The sequence below is a fragment of the Kickxella alabastrina genome (assembly GCF_025024165.1).
Source record: "Kickxella alabastrina strain RSA 675 chromosome Unknown BX661scaffold_3, whole genome shotgun sequence".
NCBI classification, from domain to species: domain Eukaryota; kingdom Fungi; phylum Kickxellomycota; class Kickxellomycetes; order Kickxellales; family Kickxellaceae; genus Kickxella; species Kickxella alabastrina.
Genome location: NW_026251474.1, coordinates 316,231 through 341,354, shown reverse-complemented (window position 1 = coordinate 341,354; position 25,124 = coordinate 316,231). Strand labels below are relative to the sequence as shown.

At 47.9% G+C, this 25,124-nt stretch overlaps 11 protein-coding genes and 1 non-coding gene across 12 annotated transcripts; 5 read left to right on the top strand and 7 right to left on the bottom strand.

Annotated features, from left to right (window-relative positions):
• Window positions 1–643: 643 nt before the first annotated feature.
• On the bottom strand, window positions 644–1,798 carry BX661DRAFT_64365 (uncharacterized protein). Its single transcript, XM_051539361.1, has one exon. The coding sequence runs from the start codon at window positions 1,660–1,662 to the stop codon at window positions 694–696; it is 969 nt and encodes a 322-aa protein (XP_051394104.1). The 5' UTR covers window positions 1,663–1,798; the 3' UTR covers window positions 644–693.
• Window positions 1,799–1,963: 165 nt separating this feature from the next.
• BX661DRAFT_168853 (uncharacterized protein) lies at window positions 1,964–2,688 on the bottom strand (the record flags this gene model as incomplete). The annotated part of the gene is made up of 2 exons (XM_051533472.1): window positions 1,964–2,125; window positions 2,260–2,688. The coding sequence occupies 2 exons, from the start codon at window positions 2,686–2,688 to the stop codon at window positions 1,964–1,966; spliced, it is 591 nt and encodes a 196-aa protein (XP_051394103.1).
• A 1,443-nt stretch (window positions 2,689–4,131) lies between these two features.
• On the bottom strand, window positions 4,132–5,029 carry BX661DRAFT_177398 (uncharacterized protein). Its single transcript, XM_051534630.1, has 3 exons — window positions 4,540–5,029; window positions 4,448–4,519; window positions 4,132–4,363 (listed from the first exon to the last, which is right to left on the bottom strand). The coding sequence occupies exons 1-3, from the start codon at window positions 4,864–4,866 to the stop codon at window positions 4,220–4,222; spliced, it is 543 nt and encodes a 180-aa protein (XP_051394102.1). The 5' UTR covers window positions 4,867–5,029; the 3' UTR covers window positions 4,132–4,219.
• A 4,693-nt stretch (window positions 5,030–9,722) lies between these two features.
• On the top strand, window positions 9,723–11,384 carry BX661DRAFT_177395 (S-adenosyl-L-methionine-dependent methyltransferase). The gene is made up of 2 exons (XM_051534629.1): window positions 9,723–10,094; window positions 10,133–11,384. Exons 1-2 carry the CDS (start codon window positions 9,948–9,950, stop codon window positions 11,345–11,347), a joined length of 1,362 nt encoding a protein of 453 aa, XP_051394101.1. The 5' UTR covers window positions 9,723–9,947; the 3' UTR covers window positions 11,348–11,384.
• Window position 11,385: 1 nt separating this feature from the next.
• On the bottom strand, window positions 11,386–12,734 carry BX661DRAFT_177394 (Sas10/Utp3/C1D family-domain-containing protein). The gene has a single exon (XM_051534628.1). It carries the CDS (start codon window positions 12,550–12,552, stop codon window positions 11,422–11,424), a length of 1,131 nt encoding a protein of 376 aa, XP_051394100.1. The 5' UTR covers window positions 12,553–12,734; the 3' UTR covers window positions 11,386–11,421.
• A 109-nt stretch (window positions 12,735–12,843) lies between these two features.
• Window positions 12,844–13,645, top strand: BX661DRAFT_177393 (NADH dehydrogenase 1 alpha subcomplex assembly factor 3). The gene is made up of 2 exons (XM_051534627.1): window positions 12,844–13,154; window positions 13,205–13,645. The coding sequence occupies exons 1-2, from the start codon at window positions 12,892–12,894 to the stop codon at window positions 13,590–13,592; spliced, it is 651 nt and encodes a 216-aa protein (XP_051394099.1). The 5' UTR covers window positions 12,844–12,891; the 3' UTR covers window positions 13,593–13,645.
• Window positions 13,633–14,718, bottom strand: BX661DRAFT_177392 (uncharacterized protein). The gene has a single exon (XM_051534626.1). It carries the CDS (start codon window positions 14,533–14,535, stop codon window positions 13,669–13,671), a length of 867 nt encoding a protein of 288 aa, XP_051394098.1. The 5' UTR covers window positions 14,536–14,718; the 3' UTR covers window positions 13,633–13,668.
• Window positions 14,719–15,079: 361 nt separating this feature from the next.
• Window positions 15,080–16,153, top strand: BX661DRAFT_177391 (peptidyl-prolyl cis-trans isomerase FKBP3-like protein). Its single transcript, XM_051534625.1, has one exon. It carries the CDS (start codon window positions 15,172–15,174, stop codon window positions 15,889–15,891), a length of 720 nt encoding a protein of 239 aa, XP_051394097.1. The 5' UTR covers window positions 15,080–15,171; the 3' UTR covers window positions 15,892–16,153.
• Window positions 16,146–17,957, top strand: BX661DRAFT_177390 (cytochrome oxidase assembly protein-domain-containing protein). Its single transcript, XM_051534624.1, has one exon. It carries the CDS (start codon window positions 16,203–16,205, stop codon window positions 17,661–17,663), a length of 1,461 nt encoding a protein of 486 aa, XP_051394096.1. The 5' UTR covers window positions 16,146–16,202; the 3' UTR covers window positions 17,664–17,957.
• On the bottom strand, window positions 17,679–17,760 carry BX661DRAFT_t13. The gene has a single exon. It is a non-coding gene; the product is annotated as a tRNA-Leu (tRNA).
• Window positions 17,954–20,130, bottom strand: BX661DRAFT_177389 (Sodium/sulfate symporter). The gene is made up of 2 exons (XM_051534623.1): window positions 19,489–20,130; window positions 17,954–19,372 (listed from the first exon to the last, which is right to left on the bottom strand). Exons 1-2 carry the CDS (start codon window positions 19,677–19,679, stop codon window positions 17,983–17,985), a joined length of 1,581 nt encoding a protein of 526 aa, XP_051394095.1. The 5' UTR covers window positions 19,680–20,130; the 3' UTR covers window positions 17,954–17,982.
• A 2,205-nt stretch (window positions 20,131–22,335) lies between these two features.
• On the top strand, window positions 22,336–23,573 carry BX661DRAFT_203342 (uncharacterized protein; the record flags this gene model as incomplete). Its single annotated transcript, XM_051538526.1, has 1 exon — window positions 22,336–23,573. The coding sequence occupies exon 1, from the start codon at window positions 22,482–22,484 to the stop codon at window positions 23,571–23,573; it is 1,092 nt and encodes a 363-aa protein (XP_051394094.1). The 5' UTR covers window positions 22,336–22,481.
• Window positions 23,574–25,124: the final 1,551 nt, after the last annotated feature.

Genomic DNA, 25,124 nt, shown 5'->3' with positions numbered 1-25,124 from the left:
CTTTGTATCTCCTCTCTAAAACCAATTTGTAATTATCGTACTCTATCCACCGTATCTGTATTTTATATCGATGTATGCTGTATTGACGTGTTTTGCCGATTACGGAAGCTTACTTTAGTCATTCGACTTTATCTCTTCATTCTCTTCTCGATTGCAAGTACAGGTGCGGTTAGATTTCTGATTTAATTCAGTAGCCTTTTGTGCGGTAAGAATAAATTGTACGTATCTTTTTTTTTATTAATGTGACATGTCCAGTATTTTGCAACGATGACAACTTCATGCACCACTCTGATTAGGACTTTAGTCCGATGTTGAGAACCACATCACCAACCCATTTTAGCTGAGCTCTTTATTTCCATGCCACACTTTTTTATATTTGTTAACGGCAAAACAGGCAATGTTTGAAAATAAGCTGCAATTTTTACTAATAACAATTTGTTTATTTTTGCACTTTAGGCTTTTCTAGTAGGGGTTTCAAGCAAGTATTTGCCAATAATTGTTATAATGTTTTTGGTGTATATATCTATTAGTTGTAAATAAATTTAATCCAAACAATTCAACAGAAATCAAATTTAAAGATAAGATATTTACTGTACGCAAAACTTGAAACTAGAAAATACAAAAATGATGCTTGCAATTATAATTATAAACCGGGAAAAAGACATTTTTATTAATTGAAAAAACTGGCATATACTACACTGAATCACAGCTGTGTTCGAAGCCGCTTATTAGGCGAACTGGTCTCGTTCTGTTCTGAAGGCGTCGACGCAGTTGAATCCTTTGTGACATCGCGCTTGAGCGGCGAGGGCTGGTGGGGTGCTGCAGCCGCCGAGCTTCTGCTCGCAGCCGTGGCAACATTATTACCCGATGACGGCGGCAGCGGCCACTGGAAGGCGCTAGTCTGCTGAGGGCCGACAATCGGCGTTGTTCCAAATTCCATCGGGCTATAGTTTTCATTCTGCTGGTAAACAATAGGCTGGAACGATGACGGCGATGGTAGGCTCTGGACATACTCGATGAGCATTGCGGTTTGCGGGCCGGGCTCGTTGGAGATAGCCGCTGTCCGCGCCGTAGTGTTGACTGCAAGCGGGAACCGCCGCCCGCGCACGCCGCTCTTGTGTGCCGCGTCAGTTGTTGGCATTCCCGTGCGGATGCTTGGGGCGTCCGGTGCAGTTGTCCCGTTATGTCGGCCGGTGCTAGAGGCGGGTCGCCGAAGCAATGTGGATGCGTTGCCTGGATCGGTGCGCGACCGGGACTGCTGCTTTTGTGGAATCTCGACGCGGAGATCGGGGGTATCGCGCGATTGCAGCGACTGTGTCGACGGCCGGCGACCTCCCGTGCTGCTGGCGCTGTTGGAGTTGGTGGCTTCGCTGTTGGGGGTCGACTGGTCGCCTGTAGAAGCAGCTGCAACAGAGGGGCTAATGTGGAAGTTTGCCTCGACGCTTGTGGAATCATCATCGTCATCCTCTTCGTCCTCGCCCGCATCTTGATCCTGCTCATGCTCCTCTTGAGTCTGGCCCTGATCCTGGTTCTGATCTTGTCCATATTCATGGTTAATGTACTGGTCCTCGTCCATTTCCTCTTCTCCATGCTGCTATAGGGCTCGTCCTCGTCCTCGTTGATTGTGTGCAGCTGATCATGCTGGTGTGCTTGTTGGCTCATTATCAACTCTTGCTGTGTTGCTGGGCAGTGTCAACCGCGTGAGTGGAACCATCCGGCATGCGGTACACCATGTACTGTGTGGATACGGGGGGGTTATTAGCCAGAGATGCCGAGGGCACTGTCAGCCGCGGGCGGTATGCGTCCAGTTGTCTGCCAAGAACCTGCCGGGCTGTAGGGCTGACCCGCTTGGTACATGCCGGAAGTCTGGGTCGACATTGTATCGGGGCCGAGCGGAACCGTAATTCCAGCCGGCTGCTGCTGCGGATATCCGCCTAGTGTCTGGTAGGATGGTAGTTGCGCATCAGTGGCGGAGCATAGGCAAACTGTTGCTGTTGCTGTGCTGCTGTTGCTGTTGCTGCTGTTGCTGTTGCTGCTGCTGTGGCGCAAGTATAGTGGAGTTTGGCTGCTGAGATCTCGGAGATATACCGTAGGGGTAGGCGGATAATGGCTGAGCAAAGCCACCCTGTGGATTGCCCGCTGCTGAGAATATATGTTGGCGCTGTTGGGTGTGGGGTGGGAATATCCCGCGGTCGGCGAGTAGTATGTCGTCGTATTAGAAGTATCCATTTCGCCAAGCGCCGGCGAGTATATTGTGACCATTTGCTGCTGCTGCTGTTGCTGTTGCTGCTGGTAGTAGTGGGCCTGCTGCTGATGTGATACGTATCCTGTCTGCATGGGTGAAATGCCAGATGCCGAGTTGGTGCTTGTAATTCCATTGGCGCCAAACGTCACAGCTGCCGATGCAACCGAGTCCTGCTGCTGGTACCGCTGCCGGTGGGTGTCCGCAGGTGACCGAGTCTCTGCGGTAGACGCAGCGTCACCTTCCACAATGCTAAAGTCATGCGACATACCAGGAGTGCCTGCTGATACACTATTGCCTCCATGATGGTGACCAGCATCCATACCAATGGCGCTATTTGGGAAGTCATCGTCATCGTTGTCGCCAAACTGCGTTGCACATTGCACGTTTGTTAGGCTCTCATTGGGCTCGCCGAAATCAGTATAGCGCATCAGAACCTTGTCCATGTTGGTCGACGCATACTGCACAAGCTTGTTTTGTGAGCTGAAGATGATTACTGCAATCTCGCAGTCGCACAGAACGCTGAGCTCATAAGCCTTTTTCAACAGTCCAGCCTTGCGCTTGAGGAATGTAACTGGCGGTTGCGCTCGTCCTTGATGGTCTGGATCTTAATCTTTTTCCGTCCCATGGTTGTGTTTATATGTTTGCCTCTCAAGGTGGGGGTGTGCGCTTGCGTTTGGTGTGTTTTATCCCCACAGATAGACAAGGATGAACAGGGAACTTGACGCAAATAAATAAAATAAAATAAAAATAAAGGCCAAGTAAAGGTGGGAAGGTTAAGCAAGTGGGGGAAAGGAGGGGAAGTGCAAAAATAGAAAATATAATAGAGCCTGATTTAAATATAGACGCTGCTGTTCGCGCGTGTATATTTATATTTATATATAAATATGCTGTGCTCTTACGTTCAGCTGGTTAAAAAGAATGAGCAAGTGGGTTAGTGAGTAAAATTTTTGGGTTAAAAAAGCTAAACTTATTTTAAAAAGAAAAGTAAAAAAAACTAGAGAAGAGAAAAGTTTAAAAGATACTCTGGAAAAATAGAAAAATCAAGTCTTTTTTGGTCCGTTGTCCTATAAAAAGCTGGTGAGAAAAAATAAAATAAAAAATTATGTGGCCCTTACACGCTTTTGCCTCTTTTTCTCCTCTTCCCCCCCCCAAAAATAAACGCGCGGTTATTTTCTGCTTTTTTTGGCGCTTTTAAGCCGAGCGACACGGAAAGGGCCATTATAGATTTTTGCGCCTTTTTGTCTTTTCATAGAAAATAAAAAATATGGTTTTTCTTTAGTTTTTGCCGCCTTGCTGCAAAGTCTAGCGAGAAAAGAAGTAAACATCGTGACTCGTTGCTGCCGCGTGCGCTCTCTGTCAAACGAATGAACAAAATTCATCTGTCTGTTTGGCAAGGTCAATGGAACAATATCCCCCGTAATTTTATCTTGCTTGTCGTCGGATGTCCTGCCAGATATTTTTGCGGATTCACGCAAAAAAAACTATTCTTACTCAAGGGGAGTTGTTCTTTTTTTATCAAACAAGAGCGCTACTACTGTTTAAAAACAAAAATATTTGCGAATAAATCTAAAAATAGATCCCACTCAGCTGATTGGGTTGTGTCTCGCTTTTCTGTTACTTCTCACAATAGTGCCCTTAAGGCTTATTTTGCATAAGCAAAAAACGTGATTTTTGCTGCAGACGCTCCTGTCAGCTGGAATGAACAACTATAATTCAACGTGCCGCCCGTTTTCGGCATGCAATTCGTTTTTTTCTGGCTGTTCTATCGGATCATCTGCACATCATTGGTGCAGCTACTGTTCCAGCAATGTATATTGTCGAGCGCAATACATTCATATGAGCAGCCAACGACCACCCAAACTAAACAACCAAGTCAAACTAAATCAAAAAATCAAGTTTTTTGTATTGTTAAAGAAAAGTTCAAAAATGTACAAAAATAGGCATAACCAAACAAAGGACTCGCCTCTCTCGCTTTTAGTCAGCATAGGCTAGCACCATATATTCGCTGCAGTCTCTCTCCTTGTGGCCGTACGGAAATGCCATTCCTTTTTTGATGTGAGGAGCGCACTTTCCCAGCTGCTGCGAGCCCTCATACAGAGTCTTGGCGATATACAGCGGCTCGCCGTCTCTTCGTGCCCGGCGGGATACGGCTTAAAGTCTGAATGTTCAGCGCGCCCACTTGCCGCACCCAGCGCAGATTACTGCATCGCCGCAGAGAACCTGGTAATCAGCAACTGCGACCTCTTTGTGGCCCCAGCCAATGTTGCACCCCCCCTCTCGAGGTGCTGGCCAACCTTTCCCGGATGCAGACCGCCCTTGTACATGGCGCGGGCGACAAAAAGCGGCTTGCCATTCTTCTCTATGCCACCCTGGACGGGGTTTAGCGGTATGTGGTTGTTTGACGCGCTAACCCACTGAAGCCCCGTGTTGGCAATGCTGTTCGACCTGGCGCCATCCTGGGGAGAAGCCGGCCTGGTGTTCTGGTCGTAACCGTGGCTGAATTGCTGGCCCTGGTGGCCACCGTATCCAACAGCACCCGGTGGAGGCGGTGCCTGACCACCGTGCCTGGACACAAAACCGGCTGGCGAGGTCCACCCGAGGCGGAGTGTACTGCACGCCATTATTGCCATTGTTGTGTTGCTACTGTAAAGTGGGGGCTGCCCCGGAGATTATTTGCGCTGCGTGATGTGTCTTCGTTGTTAGACATGGTTTCTCTTTTAATTAGCAAAAAATACAAGGGTGTGCGAATAAAAAATAAAATTGTTTAAGAACGGAAGAGAACAGAGAGAAAAAAGGAAAAGGGCATTTGGTAATGCAGGCTTTCCTTGAGTTTTATATTTAAAGCAAGTTGTAGACTGTTATGTGAGCCTTGAAAAGGGTAAGAGGGATTAAAAATAAATAAAAAGCCTGGTGCTTTCCACCTTTCTTCCCCCCTGATCCTGCTTAAAACCAAATACAGAATGCTGCGCGCTTTGCTTCTATCGCACATTCCTTGCTTTGAATTCTAGTCGTTGCACAGAAAACTGCAACGAAAAACATCAACTGGAAAGCAAGTCACTGGATGGAAGAAGCCGACTTGTTTCTGCGCTCCTCTGTCAGGACCAGCCCCCACCTATGAAAATCCGTATCGTGCATTTGGATCCAGCGCTCGATTGTTTTCCCAATATGCAGATGTGTTCTAGAAATCTGTGACTGCTCGTCCGCACTGTCCTCTTCCGAAAACCCACGCAAATCCTCCGCATGCGATGCGCCCTTTATCACTAGCTTGTTGGCCAAGCTTACCAATTTACTTCCACCATTGTTACCATCGATGTCAATATCGCCGCTGCCAGAAATAAACAAGTGCTGCCAGGGATCGAGCTCTCCAGCCGTAAACAGTGAGCTGCCAGATACATTCCCAACATTAGTCGTGTACGCAAATAAAGCTTCCTCGGCAAACATGAGGAACTGTTCCTTGCGGTTGGCCGCCAAATTGCCATTCTCCATGCGCGCCTCGTCTGCAAAACACACTTGGCATTGTGCTTGGAAGTGTGCTGCAGTTAGACGCCGTGAACGCAGACGTTTCTCAAACCACTGCAGATTGCCCTGGTCTGGCGGCGCTGTCTGCCAAAGCCAAGTCAGTGCACTGCTGCCAGAGCCACCCTAGGTCATCTCCCTCGGGACAGCTGGCCCCAGTGTGTATATCCGATGGTGTTGGGAGTACTCACGCGTAATTAACGCTAAATTGTCCAAAGTTCCCGTATCGTTACTGCTGGCGGATAAATGCAATGGCAGCGGTTGTTCGAGACGGTAGCAAAATTCCGAAATTTGTTCGCCGACCGAGCGAGTAAACGGCGCCTGCATCAACGATGGCAGTTGTATGGTCAATGCCTCGGCAAAGGCTTCAGAACTTTCAATTGACTCGAGTCCGAATTTTCGCTTAAGCTCAGTAATACACTGCATATCGGCACTGTCCAAAATCTGGTCGATCCGGCGAATTGCTTGCGACAGTAACTAGCGCACGGAAGTCTTTGCGCAACCACGCTGTCAAACTGCCAGTACTCATCTGTCAAACGCATGGGTGCGCTGGATGCTAATACGAAAGCGTTCAGGTTCGGGTACCGGTGTTTGGTCCATGCCATTAGACTGCCAGCAAAAGACCCACCAACAAAAACCCAGGACAATTCGGCCAAGTCTTTATTTCTGAGTTTTTGCGTCGTGAAGTCGCGGATATCGGTGGTTCTGACAAACCGCCGGATATCTGCCATCATCTGCTCGACAGTCAGAAAGCGCAGATTCTCTTGGCCTGCAATAGCAAAAGTATCCGCTTGTGGTATTGAGTCGCCGTAAAATCGCAGTTCGAGAAGTATAGCCATGCCATGCGTTTGCTTGGCTAGCTCTGTAATCCAACTACTATTTAAGTCTGACGCTTGTATGGCGCGCTCACCAACGCTGTAAAGCAGCACGGTCCCCGGGCGATAATACTGGCCGAGTACCATATACGTTTGTGGGATAATATATTTGGACGGGTTTGTGGCAAAGTGATCGAGTGGCTGCAGTATCGTTCGTTCAGCCACTTCTGCTACTTCCTGGGTGTCCGCCGCACATCTCAAGGCGTGTAGAGCTAGCGCCAGTACCATTGCCGTAGCAGCAGTCGCCCGTAGCATGTTTATATACTTGAAAATATAACAAAATAAGAGGTAAAGGCGCAGCAATTTATTTTGTTACTTTTATTTTAAATGACGCCCAATATTCAAGCAAACCCATGTTATATTTTACTTTTAATTTGTAGAGCACGCGGATATCAAAATTGTATTAAAATTTCCAAATATACAAAAAAACATATCTCTGCCACATGGCCTCCAATGCATACAGTAATTTACACTTGTTCGTTCACATTATTATGCACCAGCCACCTTTTCCCCTTTGGGCTCCAGCTTGGCCACAACGCCCTTGCATGTTGCTCTATATCTTTTCGGGATCCGTCAATTCGATGGCCAAGTTCAGCATGTCCCGAGCGCGCCGAATGTTTTTAGGCACCTCCTTGCCCTCCACAAACAGCTTGCCGAGGTTCAGAGCGGCGATTGGGAATCTCTTTGCAGCAGCCATCAGCCAGTATTCCACGGCCAAATTCGCATTCTTTCCCACCCCCTTGCCCTCCAAGTAATACCCGCCGACGTTGAACTGCGCCTCGACTATTCCGGCAAGCGCAGCCTTTTCAAAGTTTACAAACGCCTTTTCAAAGTCAGGTTTGCCATCCTTGGTCGCTTGGCCTTGTGAGTACATGTTTCCAAGCATAAAATAACCCTCTGCAGCACCTTGCTCGGCGGCCTTGGCAAACCAGTATGCAGCCTTTTGGTAATCCTTGTCGATTGCCTCGCCCTTACAGTATATATGCCCAGATTGAACGCCGCCATTGCCAGCTTTGTCTCTGCAGCCCTCTCGAGAAGAGCAATTGCCTTTAGGGTTGATTCCAAGGTGGCCTTGGCCAGTAAAACGTCCGCATACACCACATAACTGGGAGGATGTCGGCAGTGACCAACTCTCTGATTATACTGGCGCTGGTAGACTGACCACCCTTCTGCTTCATAGATCTGGTCCCAGTATAACCGCATAATAATGCGCCGCATTCTGGTATCCCTCCTCAGCAGCCACTTTGTACAGCGCAAATGCCAATGACTTGTTGTTTGACAGTTTTACAAGCATCCCGGCGACCCTGGTTATGTCCTTCAGGCTAGAATCAAATGCGTCAAGCACATCCTTGCGCCATTGCTCCATTGGTTTGCTCACGTCGGCGTTGGTGCTGTTTATGCTCACAAAGCGGTTGGCTAACCCCATCAGTTTGGTTTGTGAAATTCCCAGGTTGGCAGCGCTCAGCACCTTCTGCAGCAGCTGGGAGCTGGGCACAATGTCGGCAATTCCAGAGTTTGATATCGGGAGCCTCTCAAATGGCTGGGGCTTTACGTTGATCAGGACGTCTATGTTTTCATCTGTGGTGGTCGTGGGCTGGATATCTGCATTTGTCTCTGCGGCCACTATCCTGGAAGTCTCAACTGGCGATGGGCTCGCCTGCATAACAAGCGCTGAGGTGTGTATGTTGTGCGCAGTCGCAGATCTTGGTAGTGCCAGGCGCCGAGCCATGCAGGCCAAGGCCGGAGCACTACCGCTGTTGACAGCTGCTGCTGTCAAAGCAACTGTGGCGACGGCTGTTCTTCTGAACGCAGTCGCTGTTTGCCGCGCCTTCATTTCAAAAACAATGAGAATAATAATTACTTTTAATTAGGGGGCCCAAGGTATAATGAATTCAATAATAGGTTGAGGAACAAAAAAGAAGAGGCGAAGACATGTGGTTGCCAGAACCTTGTTGCTTAGACGATATCTCGATTTAAAATTGATCAAGCTGGGGCCGATCAAGCAATGCACTATTGAAAATGGATTTTGGAATTTCCAGACATTTATAGCGAAGCTCCAGATTCCTAAGCGGGGGATTTTTCAAAACCCGTTTTCCCTCCAGGTTCTTAGCCTAAAATATCAGAAATCCAGATTATTGAAGGTGCGGGGAAGTATTTAAGGTTTGCGTCTAAGTGGTGCTTTCATTATGGGTTAAGTGTGATGTTTAACAATGTAATTATATTCACTTAATTCTGTCGCAGCAGCAGCCACCGATGCCGCATCTATTGTTAACAGTACACAGCAGAGTTGCAACCAGTGGGTGCATATTCGCCCACAGTCTGCCAATACCATCCGGTGGATAGGGGGGATGGCTGGCCTAAGCGAAAGATTCCCCGCAAGGTGAAGAAGCAGCTGTGGGATGAGCTGGCTGAGCGAAATCTTAAGCAGTACATCAATACCCAGCTCGCCGATAATCTCAAGCGCATCGTCAGGCTGAGCGGCCGGTCGCGGGGCAAAATCGAGCGCAAAATCAGACAGAGGATACGCAATGAGTTGGCCGCGCAGTAGCAGCAGCAGAAACAGCAGCAGCAGCAGGTAGCTGCAACAGGCGTTAATGCAATTCCGGCAGTAGAAAAACCTCGCCAAGTTTTATGACACGGCTTGCTTCAATGCACAATGGAAAACAGCCTGCAAACCTTTAGGGCCGACGGAACCAAGATCAAGGATGGCGAAAAGTGTCATCAGGCAGACAGAAGTGGAATCGAGACATGGCTGCGGTGTTAAACTTTCGCATCATTCTTAATGCCCTGCTTACAGGCGAGTGTCCCCGTTTCTTGCGCAAAAAGGCACCATTCAAGTTGGTTGAGGCTGAGCGTATAGCGACACCCGAGACTTTGTTCAAGCCAAACCCCAAGCCCAAGCGTGTGCGCAAGAATTAATCTGCCCCTGCTTCTTGCAAAGAGAAGAAGCAGCAAGCTAGATAATATTCGCAACCATAGTGGGCTATTGCCACTAGTTTCTAAACACTTTATATGGGGGAAGGATGTCGGTTTGCAGGATATTTGTAGCCTCATTTTTTTCTTATAGTGTGATCGGACAGCTGCACTTTTTTGGACCGTTTCTGCAAGGTTTCCATCACAACCGTGTCCCACTTCATCATAATTTGCTTCTTTGTTTTCTCAGGTCCAAACTGAAAAATAGCAGCATCTTTCTTTTCTTTTCTTCCCATCCGTGTCAACGCTCGCTTTCATATTTTCAATTTATTAGCTTTTACAACAGATTCTTGGCGAATAGACGGACGCGTGTTTTTTTGGCATCGAAAATTATAACCATGGTCGACACACCCACGGACACGCCCTGCGAGCAGCAGGCGCTTTCTGCCATCTTTCCGCCGCAGTTCTTGGAGTTTTTACAGTCAAATCACATCAATCCAAACATATACACGATGCACGAGAAGCTACCGCGATACGTTCGAATTGTTCAATACGCCCAGCGCACATCAGAAGAAATACAAAGCTCCGACTCGAGGTCGAAACTGACGCTGGGTGCAGAGTCTCCAAAGTCCCAGGAGTTCCTGGATTTCTGGAAATTTCCGACCAATCAGTGAGCATGTCACAAATCAACGCAAGCGCGCGTGGCGATATCGTCGGCATGGATGTGAGCTCGGCGATCGCAGCGCTGGCGCTGTCTGTTAGCCCTGGCGACAATGTGCTGGATCTGTGCTGCGCACCGGGTGCCAAACTGCTCTTTTTGGCAGAGCTGCTTGATGCGAGCGGCGCGTGTGAGTCGAAGCGCGGATCAGTGACAGGCGTTGATATTGCTGCCCATCGTGTCGCTACATGCTGCAAACAAATTGCAAAGCATGCAGGCCACTCAAGGGGCCATGTTCGCGTTTTTATTGAAGACGGCACGGCATTCAGCAGCCTGGCTCCCCGCGACCGGTGGTGGGACCCCAAAGCAGTCGCGGCGGCAGCAGCAGTTATTGCTAACGCTGACGGAGAGGCGGAGAATTCGGGGCGCAAGCCCAAAAGCAGGCGGAAGAAGGTTGTGGAGCCAGGAAAGCCGTGGTTTGCATCAAGGCCGCTATCAAACTGGTACTCCAACAGTGGCACTGAGCTCTACGACCGCGTTTTGGTGGATGCCGAGTGCACACACGACGGATCGCTGTCGCATGTGAAAAAATACGAGCGCTGGGGACTGGAGAAGCTCGAGACACAAGTGATCGGTGATAATCGGCCAATCTCAGTGCCAGTCCTGCAGTCAAAGCTGCTGGAAAATGGTTGGCGTTTGCTCAAAGTCGGTGGCACGCTGGTGTACAGCACGTGCAGCTTGTCAAGATACCAGAACGAATACGTTGTGGCCGGGTTTTTGAGCAGACACGGAGAGGACGAGGCCCGCGTCGAGAAGATCGATGTGCTTGATGACATTCAATGCAAGGACAACATACCTGCCGATGATGGCAGCGTGGCAGGAGGGATCGTTGCTTCGCCAATATGGATGCCACAGACCGACGTCGAGTGGAGCGAGCAAGGGCTGGGTGACAAGCGCTCACTGTTTGAGCGGATGCATAATGCAGCGAGGCTTGATCCTATGATGTCAAACACCTCGGGCATGTTCATCGCGCGCATGCACAAGCTCAAGCACAGCCCGCAACAGCCTTCGGAGGATGAGATCATCCCTTTGGTTGCCTTGCCTTTGTCCGCCCGAGTTCACGCCCATGCTCACAACTGAGTGCGCAATATTTTATATCAAAATTATATTTACTATATCCATTATTGAACAGCAATTGCAAAATAAATATGTTTTTAGCGCTTCTTCATACCGCCCTTGACCTTTTGGAACTTGCCGCGCTTGTTCTGGTGCATGCTCTTCGCCGCAAATCCCTGCTCGTCATCGCTGCCCTGGCCGCCTCTTCTCCTGCGCTTAGCCTTTTCAGCCGGACTCTCGTTATCCCTCTTCTGCTTCAGCCTATCCAGAATAGCGGCCTTCGATGCAGATCCAGACGACGCCTTTTGCAGCGACGCAATACCGGCAAAGTCGTTCAAATGCGAGAACTCGTCCTCGAGCTCAACAATTCTTGAGCGCATACCCTTGCGCTCCTTCTTCGCCATCGACAGCCGCTTGAAGTTATCTTCCTCGTAGCGCGATGCATCTTCGGCCAGCCGCTCCATGCGGGTGTCCACCAGGGCCCTGGCAGGGTTACCCGACGCTGATGCCAATTCTGGACGATCATCGTACTGCGTCATCAGGTCACGAACCAGACGCGAGCGTGAGGCGCGATCCATCATGCGTTGCTCGGCCTTCTCGCGCTTAGCCGCCAGGTTTCCTTCCTCCTCGTAGTGCACCGGCACCTGCTTGGGAGCCCTGTACACGCCATCATCCGCGGCCAATTCATCATCCTCGTTGCGGATGTCTTTGGCAAGGCTTCCAGGATTCGGCCTGAACGCCGAGGGGTTGGTCAGAGCATCGTCGCCCAGCATTGCTGCAGCCAGCTTGGCGCTGTCATCGGCGGCAGGCGCCATCTCAGGATCGTCGGTAGTATGAAGCTTGGAAGGCGCCTTGATAACTGCGCTGGGGCCATTGGCAGCTACAACGGCGCCACGGAGCAGCTTGTCAATCTGGTACTTGAGCCGCTGCTCCAGAGGCTTCATCTTCTCGAGTACAGTTCTGTCCTCAATCAAGTGGGAGATAACCGGGTGGTTCTCAATGGGTTTGCCATGAAGTTTGAGCAGAGAGAGGTATGCCAGGTTTGAAATATACGAAAGCATTGTGTGGTGCTTCACTTCAAGAAAGCTGATTCCGTCGCCGGTTGCCAGCTCGCCATCCTCTACCCGCTCGCGTAGCTTGTCTACCAACTCGCGCACTTGATCGGCCTGGGTTCTGATCACGTCGAGCTTGTTGTCCATAGCCACCCCGTGTTCGTGCTGGTTGCCCATGTTTGTGAGTGTATTCGTGAAAGAAGGTTGTGAGTATGGTTAATATAAAGAGACCAATTTGTAAATTGGAGAGTTAAACTATGTCGAGTGAAAGGCGAGTTCCAAGCGAAATACATTTTCTTGGGGTTTTTTTTGTCCAAAGTGGGCGCAAAATAAAAAAAAGAGCTAAAATTTTTGATCTATAGAAAATGCGCTTATTTTAATCGTGATCAATATCCAGCCATCTTAACCATCCTTTTAAAAGCCAACGCAGAAAATAACACTGGCCAGGCGTCACTTTGTTTTGCTTCACTTTGCTTTACATTATCTTAAATAATTTAATACACACCTGTTCGAGCAATGCACATTCGGTCTTTCATTTCGCAGACATTCGCCTTGCGCCGCGCCGCATCCTCAAACTTGCTGGCACTCACCAAGGCACACAACACGGGCGCCCACAGCGTTCTAACAGCTACTCTTTTCCGCAGAAACAATAGCGGCATCAGCGGCAGCGATGCCAACAGAAGAGGCGGCAGAAGAAGGGGCCAACAGCTCCCCAGCGCAGAAGAAGGCGGCTTTGATCGCCAAGAGGATCGGTTCCAGTATGATATGAAGGAGCCCCTGTTGGATGCGGCATAGCGAATATGTTCCAGGTGGACGAGAACATGCTCAGCATTACTGAAAGTCTGCCGACGGGATTTCGACTCAACAATGGCCACACAGTCTATGGCCCGATTTTGATTGTGAACAACGAGGCGTTTTCGCTAAAGATTCCGCCACCAAAGGCAGATTCCAGCGGCAAGGTGGTCAATCCATTGATGCTGCTGGATGCTAGGGCTCTTGAGGTGCTTAATATTGTGACGCCCAAGCCCGAAATGGTTGTGGTTGGAGGCGGTGCTGGGCTTTCGCTACTGTCGGGCCCGGCTAGAAAGTATCTGACGTCCATCGGTATCAATGTCGAGCTAGCGAGCACGAGGTATGCAAGCAGCACGTTCAACACGCTGTCAGAGGAAGGACGCAACGCCGCTTTGCTGGCGCTTCCGGCCGGCGTGACAGCATAGGTTTATTTTTCATTATATTTAGCCTTTTAAAAAAACCAATATATGTATTTATTTTTCAATTAACACCGACTTTGCTTTAGTTCAACATTGGGCTACTCATATCCTCGTCATCTGCAGGTGGCGGCTTCAATGTGAAGTTCAGTGGGAAAAACCGATCGAGCAGTAGCTGCAGTCCGTATAGCACGTAGTACATGAGCACGAAGCCGGCCAGCATGCCAATGTTGATCCCGATTTGCTTTTCTTTGTGGATCCGGTAGTTGATGAAGTCATAGGGGAACCAACCGCTGACAGCCTCGTTGATATAAGTCAATGACAAGTACAGCACAACCACAACCGTAAAAAATAGAGTGTGTGACCAGTGGGGCGACAGCATCATGGATCCAAGCACCATGTCTGTCCACATAATGAAAAAATTTGTGCCATGCACCGAGATGTTTATCCATCTGTTGACATTAGTCGGGTAGTCTGCGGATTTGTATATCAGCGACCAAAACATCACCGAGACCACTGTTGCATACAAGAGCGCCGATGCAAACAATAGCCAATGCATGAGCTGAAGGGTCCTGGGCATGTTTGAAAACGATGAGGGTGCGCCGCGCCGCCAGAGCTGGTAGGTATGATATAGGGATGCCCCGAGATAAAATAAAAGCCCCGTGTAGCAAAGATATGTGAAGCGTATAAAGTAGTATTGCATCTCGTGGTTTTTGGTTGCAAATATGATTGAGAATATCCACCCAAACAGCGTGTATACAAAAAATGCCGCGCGGATTGCGACAAGGTAGCCAGTGCTGAACAGGCGCGCGCCTCCAACGCGCCAGTGATCCAGGGTGTGCAGCCTGAATACGCGGTGCCAGCGCCGGTATTCAAGGCTATGATCGTTCGCATGGGCCTGTGGCAAACTCCTGCGACTGCTGGAATCAATTTGGTGGTGTTGATAATGCATTATTAAGAAACTTTAACCCAGACTAAAAAATATTGATGCAAAGTAAACAAGCGAAAGACGACAAATTTTGTGTTGAAAAGGTCTTTGCAAAACCCAAAAAAAAACTGAATAGGAAAAATAAGGATGAAAGACATGGAAATCCAACCTATTTTTCTGCTTCGGCAACATGAAAATCCTAAATGTCGGTCACATCGATGCCATTAATAATTAAATATTGTATTGGCAAGTCATGAGCTCTTTTTTTTGCGTGCACTTTCGACGACAATAAATCATTTTTATTGCAAGGTGAGTGCCAAAAGAAAATATTAATGATTTGTTGCGCAGTGTCCAAAGAATAAGGAACAATATCCGTCACAAGGTTCAGTTGCTGTGTTTTTTCTTCCGCCATATTGTCATTTGAAAATTCACAACAAAGCAAACAGCCACTCGTGAGAATCAAAAGCATTTGGTATTAATGGGCCCGGCAGCAATTAATTATTGCCAATTTTTTAATCAAGCGAGCGCAAATTTGCGAGTGCAAATTTTCGTATGACCTGTCACTTCACTTTACAATAAATCCCGCTTCCATTATTTTCAACCAAACTCGTTCCTTTTATCTACAAACTTTTTATATTATACCTTATTTTACTACAAAAAATGTCGAACGAAGTTGTGCCCCAAGTTGTATCTGAGATTGTGCCCGAGGCTGCCATTGAGTCTGCCCTCGAAATTGTACCCAAGTGGACTAGCGAAGATCTCAGCGGCGAGGGTGTCAGCAAGAAGGATATTGTATCCTTCCTGCAGGAGAGCGGAAATAATGACTTCCTTTTGGCACATAAGCTCAACGGCAAGCTGGCCAACATTGCCAAAACCGCAAAGCGCCCGGCGCTGCTGGCCGCATATCGCACACTCTTCGATACCAAGCAGTTCCGCTCCAGTGACGAGGTTTCTGCCACCGAGATCAAGAGCGTAAAGGCTGAGACTACCGGGAGCGAGAAGCCGGAGGGCGAGCATGTACAAGAGGATAGCACCCCGAAGTACACCAAGAAGGTGACCAAGAAGGGTACAGGTACCAGACTCCCAGCCAAGGGTGACCGCGTGAACGTGTTCTATACTGGCATGCTGGAGAACGGGACCCAGTTTGACACGAACACTGTCGGAAAGGGCCGCAAGCCCGCGTCACCATTGACACTCAAGGTTGGAACTGGCCAGGTCATCCGCGGCTGGGACGAAGCTCTGATGACTATGGTCCAGGGCGAAAAGGCTCGCCTGACCATCCAGCCCGAATGGGCATACGGCCAGCGCGGCAATGCGGCCGGCGGCATCCCCCCCAACGCAACTCTGGTTTTCGACGTTGAGCTGGTTGTGGTCGACTAAATCCCTAAATCCCTAAATCCCTGCAATCGAACCGAGTGTAATCAGATTTTGAAAATTTTCTGCTGCCTTGATCTAGATGTGTGGAAGAAAATTTTCTCTCGCATATTGTTCTATCTTTTTCCACTTACCATCAGCAAAGCACAAGCCGCCCCTAACAGGCTAATATCTTCAAGCGCCGCCAGCCCACTGCTACCAGCGCCAACATTGTATTTCTCTCATTTTGTTTTTACCCATGTCGTAGCTGAATCTTTCACACATTTTCCTTATACAATATTTGCAAAATATATAGTTTTTTATAATCTTCCACCATCATGTCTGTCAGCATGGCTGCGAGCGCGCTGCTTCAGCGGTCGTTATCGCGCACACTCTTCGGGAACACTGGCAGCAAATTAACAACCCCGACCTTTCTTCTTTCTCATTTATCGTCTATAAACACGCGCCAGCTGAGCACAACCGCCATTTCTATATCGCGCTTGCCAGCTCAGATTGGCCGTGCCAACTTTCTGCGCGCGTCGGTCGGCGTTCCGATGCGCAACCGGGGCAGTAGAATACTCGTTAATCACATCCCCACTGGCGCGTTCAGGCGGAGCATGTCTTTATCTGCTTCTGTTGAAGGGGCGAGCTCGGGATCCCCAAGGCGGACAGTGGACGCTCCCATCGTTGGCTACTGGACGCTGTTTTGCGCGTCCATGGTCTTTGGCATTATTGTTTGGGGCGGCTTGACGCGGCTGACTGAGTCTGGGCTGTCGATTGTCGAGTGGGCACCGATTTCGGGCGCTAAGCTGCCGACCAGCGATGAGCAGTGGGAGTCCGAGTTTGAAAAGTACAAGCAGTTCCCCGAATACCACAAGGTGCACATCGGCATTACGCTGGACGACTTTAAAAAGATCTACTTTATGGAGTGGTTCCACCGCAACATTGGCCGCCTCTTTGGTGTCGTCTACCTGCTCCCCGCAGCGTACTTTGTGTCCAAGGGCATGGTGACACGCGCGGGCGTAGCCAAGATTGGCGGCCTGGGCCTGCTACTCCTGGGCCAGGGTGTCATGGGTTGGTACATGGTGTCTTCAGGGCTCGAGAAGGAGCTGGGAGAGCGGCCCGATGCTGTGCCTCGTGTCAGCCAGTACCGTTTGACGTCCCATCTTTCGCTGGCCTATCTGCTGTACGCTGGCCTGTCAATGTACGGTTGGAACGTCTTCCGCGCCAACCGTCTGGCTAAGGGCAGGATTTCCAACCCCGAAGCCTTGCGCGCGCTGTTGACCAAGCCGGCCATCGTCTCCTACCGCCGCAAGATTGCCGCCGCTACATTGCTCGTCGGCGTGACCTGCATGTCGGGCGCTATGGTCGCAGGTCTTGATGCCGGGCTCATTTACAACGAGTTTCCGACCATGGGCTTGGGCCTGACACCGCCGCTCAACGAGCTGTGGAACTCGTTCTTTGCTCGCGGGGACCCGTCGGCCATGTGGCGCAACCTCACTGAAAACCCAGCTACAGTGCAGCTCGAGCACCGCATTTTGGCTATGACCACGTTCTTCACGCTCTCTGCGCTTTGGTGGAAGGGGCGCCGGCTACCATTGCCGCGCGGTGCTCGTGTAGTGCTGCACACCATGTACGGCGTTGCATGGCTGCAGGTTGCGCTGGGCATTAGCACGCTCGTCAACTTTGTGCCCATTGCATACGCATCAGCGCACCAGGCCAACTCTGTGCTGCTGCTGGCGTCAGCGTTGGGCCTTCTGCATACGCTGAGACCCCTCAAGCTGGCAAAAAAAATATGAGTCGCGGGCAAAAATTAGTCACAGTGGGGTTCGAACCCACGATCTCGTGAGAGAGCGGATCTTAAGTCCGCCGCCTTAACCTCTCGGCCATATGACTTTGTTACGCCAATCCCATACTGAGGCAATTTAGTTGAACTAGCTTGCTGGATTTGCTTCTAATATCTGATGTTTAGTGGTGGTGAAAAACTTGCTGCTTTGCTTTGTATAAAAAGCAGTTTTCTTTTAAAATCACTTGTGTTTTTTTCTTCTTTCTAGCTGCTCTCGTTTGTAAAAATCAAATGAAAATTCACAAGACATTTATTAATTTATTAAAAAGGCGCTAATACCAACCAAGAAGTTTCCACCACAGCAAGCCCACTGAAAACGACACACACAGAATGGCCACCGCCGACATAATGCCGATGAGAAACCATTTTGGCTGCGTGATATAGCCTTGCGAGGCATACATTGCCACAGAGCCCGTCGAAAATGGCGTCAGAACACCCGCGCTCGAGCTGAAGATAGCAATGAGGATGGCCAGCAAACGTGGCGGGCACCCGAGTACTTTGCCGGCGACAAAAAAGGGTCCGGCAAAGGCGACAACATGGCTGGAAATCGACGAGAAAAAGTACATTGAGAAAAAGTACACAACAGCGAGAGTCAGCGTGCTTCTCAATGGCGACGCATTGTGCAGCGAGCTCGAAAGTGTGTTTCCGATCCAGTCGGTGACTCCCAGTTCCGAAAGCTGCTCGGCCAGCACTATGAATGCTGCTAGCCAAAAGAACGTGTCCCATGCCTTGTGGTTTCTGACCACATCGTCCCAGTTGAGAACGTTAAGGAGGATGAGCGCGACAATGGCTATAAATGCCACTACAGTGGCGTCGATACCAAAGTACGGCGTTCCGACCCACATAACCAGACAGCAGAGAAGCGTCAAGCACAGTTTGTACTCGTCCTCAGACACCGGGCCCAAGTTGCGGTTCTGACGGCGTATCTCGCATTCTAGGCGAGCAAAGTTGACGGTTGGGCGCATAAATGCATGCATAATCGGCGGCATGATGAGTATTAGCAGCAGGACGGGCACACTAGCGCCTAGAAGCCACTCAATAAAGCCAAATTCGATATCGAATATACTCGCGGCCTTGCTAGCAACAATCGGGTTTCCCGCCATACCCGTTATAAACAACGACGAAGACAGTAGATTAGCATGTGAGGCAATGATAGAGAGAAACCCGCCCATTGGATTCTCACCCATCTGCGGATCCACGCCGAGCGACGCAATCACCGACTCGACGATAGGATAGACAATGCCGCCACCGCGGGCCGTATTTGAAGGGATAAACGGCGCGAGCGCGAGCTCTGCCAGGCAAACCGCATAGCCGATACCAATGGTTGATCTGCCCATGGCTTGAACCAGCGCCAGAGACACGCGCCGCCCGAACCCCGTCTTCTCAACGGCCTTTCCAATGTGGAATGCACAGAATACGAGCCATACAATCTTGTTGGAGAAGCCTGAAATGGCAGCCTCAAAGCTGCCGCCAATTGGGTCACACTTGTACTCGTCCCAGCGCCCCGTTTTTCCTCGATACACTGTGTTACACCTGTCGCACTCGACGTGCTTCCCGTCCAGTGTAGTGCACATGAAGCTCTTTGTCAGCGTCAGCATGAGCAGCGCTACGGCCAGGATGACTGAAGTGTCATAGTCAGCTGTCAGCAAGCCCATGACCACCCTATCCAATATTAAACGCATAAATAACAAATAAATTACACTTTTAGAAATATAAATATTGATTAAATGCTGCTTACAAATTGGTTCAGTTTCCAGCTTGCATCAGTTTAATATTACCCAGCAAACACGCCCAGTAACCGCATACTTGTGTCAGAGAGGCCGTGAGGCGCGGGCAGGTTGGCTATTATCAACGCGATGACAATAGCCGGCAAAGCGCTGACGAGGCGTGACTCCCGCACTAGCTGCGCCCAGCTCTTCCAACTGTCTACGTATCGGCGCACAATCCCAATATTTTGCCGGGGCACCATGTTGCCGCAGTGTGTATGTGAAATAAAAATTTATTAGTTTGAGGATATTATGCAGGTATTTATAAGGAGGGCGACAAATGACTAACGAATTGACAATTTGCTCGAATGTAGTAGCGTATAGTATTTTTTGAGTGAGTAGGCGGGTGGGTGGATTTTATATGTATGCAAAATAGCGTTTAGTGTGGTCAGTAAAAGAGAGAAAGAGAGAAAGAGAAAGGGAAAGAACGGCCAAGCCAGCATTTTGACCTTGGCATATTGTTCTGGCCCTTTGATCTTTCTAAGCCAAGCGAAAAGCAAACACAAGGCCAATATGTCCGGTGTAAGTGGCATATACAAAGACATTGTGTACAATTTAATTTCAATCGACCGCCAATTGCTTATTTGAGTATGCTTACCGCTAGTGACAGCGCTGTTGCTACTTCTGCTGTTGTCGCCGCTCGAATTGATCTCGTTCTGGAGATCGGGTGGGCCATTCTGCCAAGGTGCCATTATCCCTGGATCCTGGTGCTGTGTGAAATCGACATAGTCGTAACTAACAGCCGTATGCTGACATTCGCTTGCACTGCATATATGCCTACTAGTTACCAGCGGTGCAGCTTCGTCGTGTGTATTGCTAGCACTCATCGTGCATCAATTGCGAACCGTATAACAAAAAAGTATAAATAAAATGTATGTGTGCGCGCCAATGGTCCAGCCAAATAAAAAGATTATGTCAAAAGATGCAATAATAAAGTCAATGGAGGAGAAGAGCTAAAAAAAATTGGGAAGCAGCAACCAAAAAGAAAAAGCGGGCTGAATTGCCGCAGGTTCTACTATTTCGCATCAGTCAACTTATTGGCTGGTCAACTGGCCAGCTGGCTTGTGCGCTATCACCTCAATCAGCCTCCCCGATGACCTATCATGCCCCAATTTAGGCGTGAGGGCGAGCCTCGGCATTTATTAACTGAGACGTCACAACAGATTGCCACAAAGCTATTTTTCCATTGCTGCTTGATAAGAAAAAATGACAGCAAATCCTTTAATCACAAGTCCAAGTTTGTACCCCACACGGCATATAATGATATAGTGCATTTTGGCCACAAGGCTTTAATTGCACACCGCCCTTTTAGCTGTCTGGCGTGTTGAGTATACTTTTTAGGCAATATTTCCCTCATTTGACAAGAAAGGAGGCCTATAATAGCAAATTAAATTAATAAAAGGTAATATAAATTCTACATCAAATCATTCTCCTCTCGCACTTGAATACCGTTGTATCTTGCCATTCCCTTTGGAAAACTGTATTTTTAAAAAACAGATATTCAGATGAATGTCCATGTGAGCAAAGAATATTCCTAATTTGCAAAGATATTGCATCGACCCCCTCCACCCCCCCCCCCCCCCCCCCACCACACCTAAATAAAATTATAACATAAATACAATGTCACTATACTCATTGTCATGGCACACCTTAGGAAATATATAGACAAATAAAAAGCAATGACAATGCAGAATGCTGCTACACATAAAATATTTGAATCGGCCCAAATCTAATGCAAATAAATATTTTAAGCTGTAAGTGCCAAAAGTATATCAGACAGTGATAAAAAACTGGGCACATTGCCGTAATCATTATTTTTTATGCAGAAGCCACTGTGTGAATTAAAACAAGTACATAATAATGTTGAATTCCAAATACCATTGTTCTATTCAAATTCAAAAATTATTGTGCGCTGAATTCTTTTTTAATTATGCTGACTTGTGCAGATAAAAATTGTATTTTTCTTATCCGGATGTGCATAATACGCTTTATCGTAGTGCCAAGAATTCCAGGCTTATATGACACGGCTCCATCATTGGAATATTTTATTTCACAATTATAAGTTTATTTGACATCCGAGATCGCTATGCCATGCTGAGACTATTTAAAATATATTAAACAAAAGCATGCAGAGCATACGCTTGTTTGAATATTGACAATACTTAAATGTAAATATGTTTTTCTAGCCAAATCGCTCAGCCACAATTGAATTTATATATGAAATATTACACCCATTCTAAAAACTTAAATATATATTTTGAATATAAATTTATCGCGCAGAATTATTTATATTTTATTAAAAATCATTGTTAATGTTTGCGAATTAAGCGTACTTAGCATTTTGCACAGCCACTTCTTGTTTTTATGTGCCGGTTTGTTTTTGCATTTTGGATTTGATGGGAAAAAATAGACAGCGCATTGCGGCATTTGAGACACAAAAAATTATTTTGCGCTTCCATTTCTCATTTTTTTGTTGTTGAAAAGAAAAACCTGACACGCAAGCCTCTTGACCTGTTTAAATCCAATCTACTTTAAAAACTCAGATACTATTGTGCCAAAACACGTTTTTGGACCGATATTCTTTCAGGCTATCGGGGAAAGCGACCAGCCGATATTATCTGTGCCAAAGTGCAAATGTATGCCAAAGCTAAAAATACGGGCAATTATTCGCTATTTGCCGAGATTTTAAAAGATAAAACAAAAAACTATTTTCTGCGGCAAGTCGAGCACATCAATGTCTGCGCCAAAACAATAGACAAAAAACCAGATGAAAATAGATTTATTGAGCAAGATATAAAACAAGTAAAAGAAAAACTAAAGTTTAAGAGTATACGAAAAACATTTAGCCATGTGATTAGATCCCACAAAACTGCTGACCAGCCTCGACTGGCTGGTGGCTGCGCACAGTTCCACCCCCATTCGCAGCGCTCGGCGCAACGTCGGGCACCACTGATCGATTCGCCGCTCGCATTATCCAATTTATTAACCCACACACACATATCATCATGGCGGCAGTTGCAAACAGCGGCCACACCGCGCGCAAGATCGGCAACCAGCGGCGCCCCGTGCTCAAGCACGCGCTCGACAAGCCCTTCACCACACCGTGGCCCACTGCCACACCGGCACTGCAGTGCGAGATTGTTGACGCCCTGTGTGCGGCACTGCAGCCGGTTGGCGCGTACTTTGCTGAGTCGCGGCGCATTTCCAAGCAGAAAAGCCTGCACAAGCGCCGCGCCGCCCAGAAAGCAGCCAAAGCAGCCAAAGCAGCAAATAAAGCAAAATCGCAAAAGAACAAGGATGAAAAAAAGGGCCAGCAGGCAGCGTCAGCGCAGACCACCTATGCTACTTCTGCTGCTGCTGGTGTGCGCCAGCAGATAGCCGACAGCATGGAGACCGACAGTACCGAGGCTGCCAAGGCCGGATTGGCCCTGCTCGACTATATTGTCATTGGAATCAACAGCACAACGCGCTCGCTCGAGAAACAGGCGCGGCAAAGCAGCGACAAGGCTGACCTGGCGTTGGTTGTTGTGTGCAAGGGTGATGTGGAGCCGCAAATGATCGCCCATCTTCCAGCGCTGGCGCACGCGGCCCAGGCGGCCAGCTCAAATTCTGCCGAGCACAGCGATGGTCCTGGGCTTCGGCTTGTTGCTGTGGGCAAGGGCTCAGAGCAGAGGCTGGCGGCGGCAGTTGGACAGCAGCGGGTGACTGTGCTGGGGATTAGGTCTGGATCGCCGCAGCTCGATTCAATTTTGGAAAAGGCACGTGCGGGCATTCTGGCACCAGTCGTGCCCTGGATTGGGGCTGGCATCAGCATGGGCGGCAGCATGAGCAGCAGCAGTGCAGATCTTGCAAAGCCTGGGCTCAAAGCAATGGCTGCGCTCGAGCTGCATACAACAGCGCCCACTCTGAACAGGCAGCAAAACGCAAAGGCCAAGGCCAAAGCCAACCCCGCTGCCGAAGCCGCCAATGCTGGCAAAGATTGCTCGGAGAATGCACCCGCGACAGCAGGCCCAAAAAAGCGCAAACAGGAGTTGCGTGCAAACACAACGAATAGCAAAAGGACAAAAGTACACAACAATAAAAAGCCTACTAATTAATAATAAAATCGTTGAGTAATAACAATATATACATTTGTTTAAGCAATGTTGTCATCATGTGCATTTTAGAAGTAATTGCTGGCAACACAACAAAACTGCACTTGGTAAAAGTGCATACCACGGACAATTACACAAATAAGATGATATAAACCTACCCACCTACCCATGCTATGACTGACATGCATGCGTGTCCATGAATGTTACTTGTATAAGGCCTGTAATAAAAACTTGTTATTTGGCGTATGTCATCCTTAATACAAATGCCTAGCAAAAACACTATTAGGATTGGCATGTCACACAAAATATGTATGTATGCAAATTCATGTATAAGGTGCATGCAAATTGTAAATATAACTGTGACACTTCATTTAATTTTGGTGCTTTTGTTGTGGCAACAGGTCGATTTGTAAATAAAATATTAACAATGTTTTGAAAAAAAATTATATTTAAGAGCATTTATTTTACATTTTTATTAGCATAATAATAAACCTGTTTCTATTGGACAACCCTTGTGCTGGACATATTTATGCGAGTGTTGCATCCCTACCCAGTATTCACTTTAATACACCTGGAACTGGAAACACACGACGGGCGGATATTTGGGTTTGTTTGCTGTTTTGCACATATTAAAAACATTGTTTTCGGAATCCACGTCTATATAAACAACGATTGCCGCTTCGACTTCATGCTTCTATTGGGAATACCTAAACCGGAGATCTAGAAGAATAAAAATGCAATTTTTCTTGTACCATCAGCATACATCCTGCCAAGTGCTGTTTTCAAAACAAGAAACAAGAAACACATTGTCATGCTGGCTTACACACAATGTGTAATGTCAAAATTGGGCTTGGTCACGTGATGGCGTAGTTACATGCAATCTCATTGTTATGATACTGTATGTGCACAGCAATTTTAAATGTGAGCTTCTTTAGCTCTTTTCGTAGTCTCATTCAAATAATATTTATTATACACAGTAATATCTTTATTACACAATGATTACAAAAGCTAATAGCCATTCCCTTTCAAATGTTTTGCAATATCAAATGACCTCGGTACCTCCAGCTTGGAAAGCTTTTCAAATAGAAACCTTTTATTAATATATTGCAAGATCATCAGGATTTCCACCGAAACACAAATAATAAGCGATTCACGGCCAATGTGTTCACGGATCGATTTACTAAGTTTATTAGGTTTTCAAGCTTATGCCAATCCATCTGCCGCCAAGTCTGGCTTCCCGCATGGTGACATACCCTTTGCGCTTTCTGTTTATCTGTTTTTCAGTGTCGACATCAAAACATGAAAACAGCGCATCTCTGATAAAAAAAAGACACCATCGAAACTTGTTTGTATCCTTTTTCTCTTGATTTTTCAGCTCCGCTATTAATGAGCACAATTTAAAGTTTTCACTGGCTTTCCGTTTTGGGAAATTGCGCTGCCAAGCGGGATTCTGAAAATAAAAAGGCACAAGCTGGGAGAATACAAACAGCCAAACAGCTTCTCGGTCGCCACATCTATTTGCTTTCAGCTTTACATTCAAACGCTTTTAGCGAC

Coding starts and splice junctions, on each gene's coding strand:
- BX661DRAFT_64365 (XM_051539361.1), bottom strand. CDS start 1,662: ATGAGCCAACAAGCACACCAGCATGATCAGCTGCACACAATCAACGAG.
- BX661DRAFT_177398 (XM_051534630.1), bottom strand. CDS start 4,866: ATGGCGTGCAGTACACTCCGCCTCGGGTGGACCTCGCCAGCCGGTTTT. Junction 4,364..4,447: donor AGGTTCTCTGCGGCGATGCA/GTAATCTGCGCT, acceptor AGAGACGGCGAG/CCGCTGTATATCGCCAAGAC.
- BX661DRAFT_177395 (XM_051534629.1), top strand. CDS start 9,948: ATGGTCGACACACCCACGGACACGCCCTGCGAGCAGCAGGCGCTTTCT. Junction 10,095..10,132: donor TACCGCGATACGTTCGAATT/GTTCAATACGCC, acceptor AGAAATACAAAG/CTCCGACTCGAGGTCGAAAC.
- BX661DRAFT_177394 (XM_051534628.1), bottom strand. CDS start 12,552: ATGGGCAACCAGCACGAACACGGGGTGGCTATGGACAACAAGCTCGAC.
- BX661DRAFT_177393 (XM_051534627.1), top strand. CDS start 12,892: ATGCACATTCGGTCTTTCATTTCGCAGACATTCGCCTTGCGCCGCGCC. Junction 13,155..13,204: donor TATGATATGAAGGAGCCCCT/GTTGGATGCGGC, acceptor GAACATGCTCAG/CATTACTGAAAGTCTGCCGA.
- BX661DRAFT_177392 (XM_051534626.1), bottom strand. CDS start 14,535: ATGCATTATCAACACCACCAAATTGATTCCAGCAGTCGCAGGAGTTTG.
- BX661DRAFT_177391 (XM_051534625.1), top strand. CDS start 15,172: ATGTCGAACGAAGTTGTGCCCCAAGTTGTATCTGAGATTGTGCCCGAG.
- BX661DRAFT_177390 (XM_051534624.1), top strand. CDS start 16,203: ATGTCTGTCAGCATGGCTGCGAGCGCGCTGCTTCAGCGGTCGTTATCG.
- BX661DRAFT_177389 (XM_051534623.1), bottom strand. CDS start 19,679: ATGGTGCCCCGGCAAAATATTGGGATTGTGCGCCGATACGTAGACAGT. Junction 19,373..19,488: donor TTACTGGGCGTGTTTGCTGG/GTAATATTAAAC, acceptor AATATTGGATAG/GGTGGTCATGGGCTTGCTGA.